Raw genomic sequence first — 9,219 nt, 5'->3', positions numbered from 1 at the left:
AAGAATGAATCCGCCCTCAGGACGTCTGCAGTCCAGTGGGAGAGATGGCCAAGTCCCTCAGAGATCTCTGCGTCCCTTCTGCCCCCTCCTCCTCAGCCTCCCCCTCCCACCACCCCTCTGCTGCGTTTTGATCCTGCCAGGTGGCAGGCCGCTACAGCCCCCCAGGAGCCTGCGCCTGCCCTGGGGTCCCAGCTGCCAGGCCATGAGTGGGTGCAGAGGCTCGGATAAAAGGGGGAGACGTCGCCTGTGGCTTTTGCTCTCTGGCTGTGCCTCAAGCCGGTGGCCTGCCAGTCTATGAAGCAGCCTACTTCTAAGCCCTCCCGCTTCTGGACATGAAAGCGCCACTCAGGGCTGCTGTGCCTGAGTGCAGAGTCCCCTCGGGAGAAGCCTGTAGCCAGTGCCGAGAGGCCTTTGATGTGGCCCCCTCCCCTCTCCTTGACTGTATTCTTGCTTTCTGTCAAAGTCCTACCTCTCCTTCCCAACAGGTCCTCCCGCTTCCACAAAGCCCACGTTCAGCCCCCAGAGGTAGGGGGCTCTGCTTCTCTACGCTTCCACGCCCTTGCTTATGAAATGGGGGCAGCTCACCCTGCCTGCCTCAGTGCACGGCTGGAAGTACAGTGAGGCTGTGGGTAAGACAGGAGCTATGTAGGTGCCCGGCGCTGCTCTAGGGGCTCTGTGCTTATTCCCTCACTTAGTCTTCCCAACCAACCTCTGAGGAACATAGTAGAGTAGCTCCATCTTACAGATGTGCACACAGATGCTCAGAGCAGATGCGCAAGGACACGCAGCGAACAAGTAGCAGAGGCAAAATTTGAATGTGGGTCTGTGTGCCTCGCCGACTACCCCAAACTGCCCCCAAAGCCGCTTATAAATAAGGAAATGCTGTATGGACTCAAGAGCATTATTATCATCCCAACTGCCATGGTGTCTTCAGGCACACCTTCACGCCACTCCCCCCAGCTCTGTCTGAAAGCAGAAGGCTGACCCCGTGCCCGGATGCAGGTCCTGGAATTACTCAATTCCAGCTCCCCACAAGATCCTTCCGAACCTGGTGCTCCCCCACCACAACCCCTCCTGAACTCACCAGCTACCTCTGTCTGGCCCTGGGATCCAGGAGCTGGTGTCAAGAAGAGGTCTGCAGACGTGAGAGAGAGGCCGGGAGGAGAGGAGCAAGCCTGGCCAGGGCCGGGAGATGGATGGGCCCTGCTCCTTGCTGGCTGACATTGGACCGGCCTGGGAGACGAGGATCGGAGCAGGGCAGTGATGTGCAGCTGCTGGCCAGGGGAAGCCAGCCTGATGCCTAATCAGATCAGATGCCCCTGCCCACAATCCCCCCCCCCGCCCATTCCTCTACCTCCCTCTGTCACTCACTGACCTCCCCCCCTTGCTTCCCAGCCTTGCCCTCCCTGAGGTCTCCAGCTGCCCCAGCTGATTTTATAAATGGCCTTTGCAGGAGGTGGGCACCTTGGCTAATTGAATCAGTGCCTAGGAGGCAGGAGGCTGGTTAGCATCACAGCTGAAAGGTGGTGGCAGCAACAGCTTGAGTGTGACCATTAGGGAGGAGTCTAAGTGAGCAGAGTGGCCCAGGCAATCTGGACCTCCGTATATTCCGAGGTGTCAAGGTGGGAACTCACCAGGGGGCCCTGGATGCCCCCACCATGAGCCCAGAGCAGACTCACAGGGTAGACCACAGGCCAAAACACACACGCACACACACATACCACTCATGCTCTCGGCAAAAAGAAAATATAAAGAGGGTGAGAGAGAGAACAGAAACAGGAAGAATGACATAGTGTGCTTGCGTATCTGCGCACCTACGTGACTCTGTACACGTCTCTAATGGGCACCGCTCATGAGGCCGTTCTTCCCTGCCCCAATGTCACCTCTGCATAATGATCAGCCAGGAAAAGCAGTTTCTAAGTGTCCCGGTCACAGCAGAGCATCTCATGGCATCAACAGCTGCCAGGGAGCAGACCCCAGCGCCATGAGGACCTTTCCTGGAGACCTGTCACTTGGTCCCCTGGAGACCAGTCTGTTCCCTTACCTATGAATTTGCCTCTGACAGCCAGGCTGGCACAGAAACACTTCAAGGAAAGCTTTACCTCTGTGTTTCTGTTTGAGATGGATCCCTAAGGCTCACCCGGCCGTTAGTCCATTCAGTCAGCATCCCCGGCATAGCCACTCTGCGTGTGGGCTGCACGAGGGCAGGGGATGAGTCTGCGTGGCTCCCCCAGCTCCCCCGCTCTGGACGGGGCGGGGACGTGGCACGGACTAAGGGTGGTGCCCACGTCCTCGGCGACAGTGCGGTTGCGGCTGGCTGCCCTGGCACTCCCTGTGGGATGACCCACCCACCTGGTCACGTCTCGGGAGAGGGACACCAATGGCACGGTCATTGTCCTTAACAGCTGCCTCAAGGACTTTCATTACCCCTCCCAACTTCCCCAAATGCTCCACTTCCCCTGCCCTCCCGCCCTCACACCCACCTTTCCCTAGGGCCCCATCTACCACTTCCCTTTAGAGCAAAGAACAGAAGAACTCAGAAGTCCCTGGATCTCTAAGGAGAGGAAAGCGGGGAGGAGGGGGCCGTTTTCAGCTTAGGGGACCCCACCAGTAGGAGGCAGGGTCCGCAGGGCTCCAAGTGGGATTTGAGCATCCGAAGGGGCAGGGTCCCACACGCCAATTCCTAGGGTTATCCTCCATTCTTGAGCAAACACAGAAGTTCCCTGTCAGCGCCAAGCCCCCACACCTGGTGCCGCTAAGCCCCCAGTGGTCTTTTCCACAGGCTAAGACTGCCCCCTGCCGGGGTGAGCCAGGACATCCACCTCAAGTGCCGCCTGGGGAAATCAGAACTGTGGCATCCTGGCTTAGGAGTCCCCCAGCTCCTGTCCCGGCCTGGGGAGGGGAATGACGGAAGCACTTAGAGGCCTCGGCCTTCCTGCTTCCACTGTATTCTGAGGCTGGGACTGGACGGTGGCAACAGGGACAGCCCTTTGGCCCAGACAAAAGAGGCAGGGCTCTGTCTCTGGCCTGCTCACCCATTGCCTCAACTTCCCTTAACAAGGGGCAAAGGCCTGGTTTGAGATAAAACGTCGATCACAACACACCCACACCAGAGAGGCCCTGTCTCATTTCCCTCCTGAGCTCTGGCGCCCCTTTCCAGCTGCTTTTAGGACTCTCCTGGCTGGATACAATAAAGCCATCTTAACCTCTACACGTCAGAAACCAAGCTCACCTTCTTCACCAAACCTGAATCTTTACAGAAACTCTATTTCTCGGCGTTCCATGCCCAACATGACTCCAAGATCTGCAGGCCCGATCTCGACATCTTTTGAGTCCATTCTTTTCTGAATTTCTCCTTCCAAGGCAGCCTCAAACCATTCCTAACCCCAGTCCCATTTTCCACAGCGCTGGTGGGGTTATTGCCCTAATGCACAGCTCTTCTGGGACTCTGCTCAAAAGCCTCATCGTGCCTCCTTCCTCTCGAATCCCTCCTTCCACAACATGGTTGGAAGCTGCCTTCCCAAAAAGATGGCTGCGTGTTCCCTCCACTCTGAATATGGAACTCCTGCCTGAGCACCTACATACCCCCACACATCCTCACTTTTCTGCCCATGATGCTCTCTTCACACACTCCTTTAGTCTTCATCAAATTCCTTCCCACCCTTGGAGATCCACCTTCCAGAAGAAGTCTTTCTTCACATGTCCCATGATAAGCAGCTGCCTCCTCTGGCCCCCAGGACCCTGATTCCCCTCTTGTGGCACTAATGCCCCCCTCTTGTAATAGGCCCCTGTGTCGTTGTCTCAGCCCCCTCTGGGCTGCCAGCATCTTGAGGCCAGGGCAGTCTAGAGCCTGACAATGCTCCATAATATTGGCAGAATTGGTTGGTAGCAGAAGTGTACGGACACGACATGGCATAATACTGACATGGACTGAAAGCAGGTTTTGATGAGAGGGAAGGGTACAGGACATAGAGGCTGACCTGTAGGGAAGTGGGATACTGAGGGCCTATGGAGAATGACAAAGCAGGAAGAGTTCTCAGAGCCTACATGGTGGACAAAGAAGGCAAGTCTTAGGAAGGCAAGGAATTGATCCAGGGCCACACAGCTCCTTAGTCCCACTTCTAGTGCATAAGAGGCTCAGTGACTGCCAACTCTTTCCCACCCTCCAGTACAGCTTTTCGCATATATGCCCTGCTTCCCCACTATTTTCCTGGGGTTGACCCTAAGCTAACAAAGGGTTAGAGATGCTTAAACATCCTTCCCAAGCTGCCCTGACTTTCACAGACCTGCTACTCTGTGGACAAATGCTTGGGACCCAGCTTAGGCTCAGAGAGGATCTTGCTGCTGGGACAGGAAGTATCAATGGTGGCCAGCTGAAGCATTCATCCCCAGGAGGGCTGTGGCTGTCGCATCCCATCCCCACCCCACAGCACTGATGCCACACAAAAATATTCCAGAAATTTTAATGCCACAGAGAAGCCCAAAACCTACAGAAAGCGACAGCCATCCTCCCGGGTGCCTGGAGCCAGGGCTATCCCCAGCAGGCAGGAGGCCCGCACAAGCCAAGGAACCAGGGCAATTTGCTGACATCCTTTTGTCCTCTGCCCTAAATGCCCAAGGTTCCTTTAGGCCGGGGAAAGAAAGAAGAGGAAGTGGAAAGGGGTAGGAGGAGGGTGCGTCGCTTTCAGGCACTCTTCCTGCATGGGGATGGTGACTCATGCAGCAGGCCCTGGGAGGGACAATTCCTCGGACCAGACTAAGGTAGGCCAGGCCCAGGGTTCCGGAAGGAGCAGAGGGAAGTTCCTGGAATGCAGCAGCCAGGAGGAGTAACCAGCAGAAACTAGAAGGAAGGCCTGCTGCCACCCTCCCGCTCCTTCTCACGGACCTCTGACCCCACCCCCGGGGGGACAGGCAGGCTTCAGCATCCACAGGCTTCAGCACCCGTATTTGATAAGGTCTATGCCTTCTCCACCACCATCACTTTGGGCCTTTCTTAAGAATGACATTGTCATACTCAGTTCCCTGTGGCCAGCCAGAGGCAGAGAAGTCCTGCCCTGCTGGGTAGACGTGCTGGAGGCTGCCAGGGTCCCTGTCAGCTGTGGCCTGCCTCCTCCAGGCCTCACCCTGGGGCTCCTGTGGGCTGTCATACAGGGACAGGACAGCCACTCCCTCAGGCTCATCATATATGTGGTCAGGTCGCGGGGGTGGGTGCTCCTCAATGCTGTCATACAGAGGGTCCGTGGGGGGCTGGGGAGGGACCGCCAGGATGCCCCTCAAGCTCTTCCCCAGGTTACGGGCCACTGCATCGAAGGGCACTGCATACTCCCCCTCTGGGCCCCGTGGCCGGGCGGTGGGCACTGGAGTGGAGGGCGACGGAGGTGGCAGTGAGTCGTGGGGCCGGGAGTAGGGGCTTTCTGGCCGGGGCAGCACCGCGGGGACTGTGGCTAGCTGGGTTTGGGGCCCAGGAGGGGCGCTGTTCTTCTGGGCAGAAATGGCTTCTTCCAGGGCCAAGAAGATCTCGTTGCCTTGCCGCGTTTCAAACTCAAAGTTGCCCTCTCCAGAGATGCAGCGCCGGCCTGCCTCGAAGGAAAAGGTTACCTGGGTGGAGGGGAAAGGGAGATTATTAGCCAGGCCCCAGGGTGGAGTTGCTTCCCCTGGACCCAGCTCCCAATCACAAACCTGTCACCTCCAGCTTCCCTCCACAGGAACTGGGGGAGCTTCTCCCCAAGCTCGTTCTCCTCCCTCTGGGTTTTTTCCCTAACAAGCAAAGCCCTCACTCCTCTCCTTTCTTTCTCCCTCCCATCCAACCAAATACAGAGCTTGGTATATATTCAACCTCAGGAATGCCAGCCACCATTCACCCCTCTGACCACTCTACCTCTTCCTGTTCTCCTGTCCTTCCACCCCACCTCACTCTCCCACCCCCACCTCCACCCCCTGGCTCTTTCCCCACTAGCTCTTTTTCTTCTGCTGGCTTTTATCTCTGTCTTTCCTTCCTCCTCCCATTCTCTCCTCCTTTGAGGGCCCCTTTGCCCTCTCCCTGACAATCTCTTCTCTCACAGCTCTCCTTTCTTTCAACCTGCCCTGTGGCGGCCCCTGCTCACCTTGTCCCGCCCAAAGCGCCTCAGAAACCTGTAGGGCCACTCAAACAGCTGGGTGCCCAGCTCAGGGCCACTCCACAACTCCAGGGCAGTCTCCCCAGCCCGGAGGGTATAGGATCCCCGGAGCCGGCACCTCTCACTGGCTTCTGTGGGTCTCATGATCACAGCAAACTCCTTGCGGGGGGCTACTGGGGAGGAGAGGGGAGAAGGCGGTCAGTGGGAAATAGCTGGCCTGCCTCAACTCTGCCCTGCTCTAAATGAACGTGCCAGAGGCCTCCAGAAAAAGCATTAGCCATGTGCCCATGACCCCATAGCCTGTGTCTTGAAGGCTGAGCTGCCCTAGGACAGGTCATACTCCCCAAAATGCCAGATACCTCCACCCCCTCCCCTAGTCGGCATCATGCCCTAGCCACACGCACCCCGACCTTGTGCCCACATCCTTCCTGCCCCTGTTGCCAGAGCCACAGCCTTGTCTTCTCCATCTAATCTCCCCCCCAGCGCAGCCACCTCCCAAAGTCCTACTGTCACGGCTGCAGGTGCAGCTGACCCTGCCCTCCCAGCTCTCAGCCTACCCACCCACTGCTGACGCCATCCAGCGCCTTCTGTGAGGTGGGGCTTGAATGTCACCCTGTGTCCATTTGCTCCCCCCACACACCCAACCCGGTGGGCTAGATGTCACAAAAAGGGACTGCCTTGTCAGCAGAACGCTCCCTTGCCACAGGACACTTTAAATCCACAGAAGCAAAACCATTCTCTTCTCAGACAGAGAAGGACAGAGAGTCCAAGAGCAGCACCTTACTGACCCCCCCCAGCCTGGCCCTCCCCCAGCCGCAGGGCCTGGGCAAGAGGGAGTGAGCTCAGGGCAGGCCTGGCTCCCCCACGCCGGCCTCTCCCGGAAGCGATGCAGAGAGACCGATAAGGGGCTGGCCGGGCCTGGGGGCAACCACAGGGCAGGAAGACTCACATGCGGCTGTCGCCCACAGCGCCACCCCACCACAGCCCTGGGGAGGCCACCCCCCGGAGAAGATGCAGCCCCTCACCTGCTGTCGTGCCGCTGTACAGCTCATTCTCCTCCATGCAGGGCCGGCTGCCCTTCCCCCCAGGCCCCAGCAGCTCCTTCCTCTGGCCCTGAGGAAGACGCCAGGGTCTCACCGCTGGCCCCCATGCCCAGCCCCACCTCCGGCCCAGGCCTTCCTCCAGAGCACACTCAGCCTGCTGTCCCTGTCTGCATTCTGGAATGGGGTCCCCCCCTGCAAGGAACTGCCCCCAGCATCCTGAGCTTGGCTCTTATAACACCTGCCCACAGCAAGTACCGAGTGCCCCCCTCCCACATGCCATGCCCCCTCGCCCTTTCTGTACCCAGAGATGGCTCACAGGGAAGGCCAAGAGGCAGATGGCCTGGATCCAGTCACTGCGCTCTGCGGCGGGGGCTGCCAGCAGGTACAGGCGCTCCTTGGTCTCCAGGAAGAAGGCGCTGGTGTCCCGGGGGCTGCTGGCCTCCCCACCGGCCTCAGCCACCCGTAGGCAGTCACTGAGGCGGATCACCCTCCTGGCAGCCTCTCCCCGGCGCGGCTTCTCTGGGCCCTCCTGGAGCTCCAGCCGGGCCAAGGCGCAGTCTGACTCTCCATACAGCACAGCCCCAAACCGGCGCCATTTCTGAATCCAGATGCATGGCAGGTGGGGTGCCAAGAGGGAGCCACCGAGAAATGGAGACATGGTGACCAAAGGGGAGAGGAGGAAGCATGGGAGAGGTCATGGGGCAGCATTCAGGGACAAGGAGAGAGGTGAAGATCACAGGAGACCCAAGGAGTCAGAGAGAATAGCAGGGACCTTAGCAATTAGAAATCGTTGGAGATCTGCCCCCCACAACCAAGGAAGAGACAGTGACAGCAGGTAGAATGCCGAAGGCAGAAAGGCACAACGGTGAGCCCATGGAGGCAGACTGCAAGGCAGGCCCAGCCAAGATCCAAGTCAAAGGGCAAAATCCTCTAAGTCCCTGAAGCCCAGAGGAGGGATGAGAGGGCAGCACAAGGGCCCTGACCAGAGACCATGGTTCTCGCTCTGTGTGAGGTCTGGCAGAAGGCCCCAGGCCAGGAACTTCAGTCCACCCTCTTGAACCTTCCGGCTTCATCCCTTGACAGGTTGGGTCATGAGAGAGACAGAGAAGCCCTAGTGTGAATCAGCTGAGGGAAAGAGGACTTCCTCATTTAAAGAGGCCAAAGAAGGAAAAGGAGGCTGGCCACAGAGACCCCCGCTCAAGCTTGCCACCAGCCAAAGTCACCCCACCAGAGCAGGAAAGAGAGAAGGAACCCCACTGCAACCCCGAATTATCCCCTCTGCTGCTCCTTCCCGTCCCTTCCCTTCCCAAGCATCCCCGTGACAAGTTACCACAGAGCCAAAGAGGCAAGAAATGGAGTTAGAGCCCTTCTTTACCCCCCTCCCCATTGGTGAACTGAACAGCCGTCTGCAAACAGCACAGTCTGGGGCCTGGCTGGGGAAGCAAGCGGCTGCTGAGGAAGGACTCCTCCCAAGCTTGAGCTCTGGGTCTAACATGGTGGGTGGCATAGTGCCTATCTTCCCATAAGGGTTTTGAAACATTCGGGGGCTCCTCCTCCTCCCCAGGGATTTCCAGCAGCCCCCCCACCCCCAGGCCTTCTGCCCAGTCCCAGCACAGTCTTGCTCCTACCTTTCCAAAAGTCTGCTGCTGCAGCAGGTGTAAGAAGCCCTGTTTCACTGCCACTTCTTCCATCCTCCCACCGTGCCGGCACCCCAGCCCTGCAGCTCTCTCCTTCCACGCCAGCCCTCTTTTTCTCCTCCCTGCTGTGTGTTCCCCCTTCTCTCAAGTTCATTTCCTCTCTGCCTAGAGTTTTCTGCACTGTTCTCGTCTGCTTGATGACGACAAACCGATGGGCCCTGTGGTTTCTTGGCTGTGTGTGTGTGTGTGTGTGTGTGTTTGATGAGTGAGTTTCATGCACAAGCTTCCTGCATTTTCACTGAGTAAGATAATTTCTGAAAAGCTAATTTCCAGTTTTTCGGCCAGCAACAACTCAGGTACAGAAGCTCGCCAAGGAGTCACCAAACAAGGGAATGGCTGACCTAGAGCAACAGAGAGACCCAG

At 58.0% G+C, this 9,219-nt stretch overlaps 1 protein-coding gene across 4 annotated transcripts; it reads right to left on the bottom strand.

Moving 5' to 3' along the window:
- Positions 1 to 4,451: 4,451 nt before the first annotated feature.
- Positions 4,452 to 9,019, bottom strand: DOK2 (docking protein 2). 4 transcript variants are annotated; one of them, XM_045879971.3, is made up of 5 exons: positions 8,788 to 9,019; positions 7,461 to 7,757; positions 7,142 to 7,229; positions 6,105 to 6,289; positions 4,452 to 5,598 (listed from the first exon to the last, which is right to left on the bottom strand). In XM_045879971.3, exons 1-5 carry the CDS (start codon positions 8,848 to 8,850, stop codon positions 4,978 to 4,980), a joined length of 1,254 nt encoding a protein of 417 aa, XP_045735927.1. In that variant the 5' UTR covers positions 8,851 to 9,019; the 3' UTR covers positions 4,452 to 4,977. The 4 variants fall into 4 exon arrangements, with proteins under 4 accessions (XP_045735927.1, XP_045735928.1, XP_045735929.1 ...); XM_045879972.3 differs by having other exon boundaries at positions 6,105 to 6,286; XM_045879973.3 differs by having other exon boundaries at positions 7,476 to 7,757.
- Between the last annotated feature and the right edge of the window lie 200 nt (positions 9,020 to 9,219).

This window comes from Mirounga angustirostris, unplaced genomic scaffold (genome assembly GCF_029215605.1).
Source record: "Mirounga angustirostris isolate CCGP_5_RB_7025 unplaced genomic scaffold, mMirAng1.0.hap1 SCAF_2, whole genome shotgun sequence".
Classification (NCBI taxonomy): Eukaryota; Metazoa; Chordata; class Mammalia; order Carnivora; family Phocidae; genus Mirounga; species Mirounga angustirostris.
The sequence above is the reverse complement of the archived record's forward strand: the minus strand, read 5'-3'. Positions and strand labels throughout refer to the sequence as shown.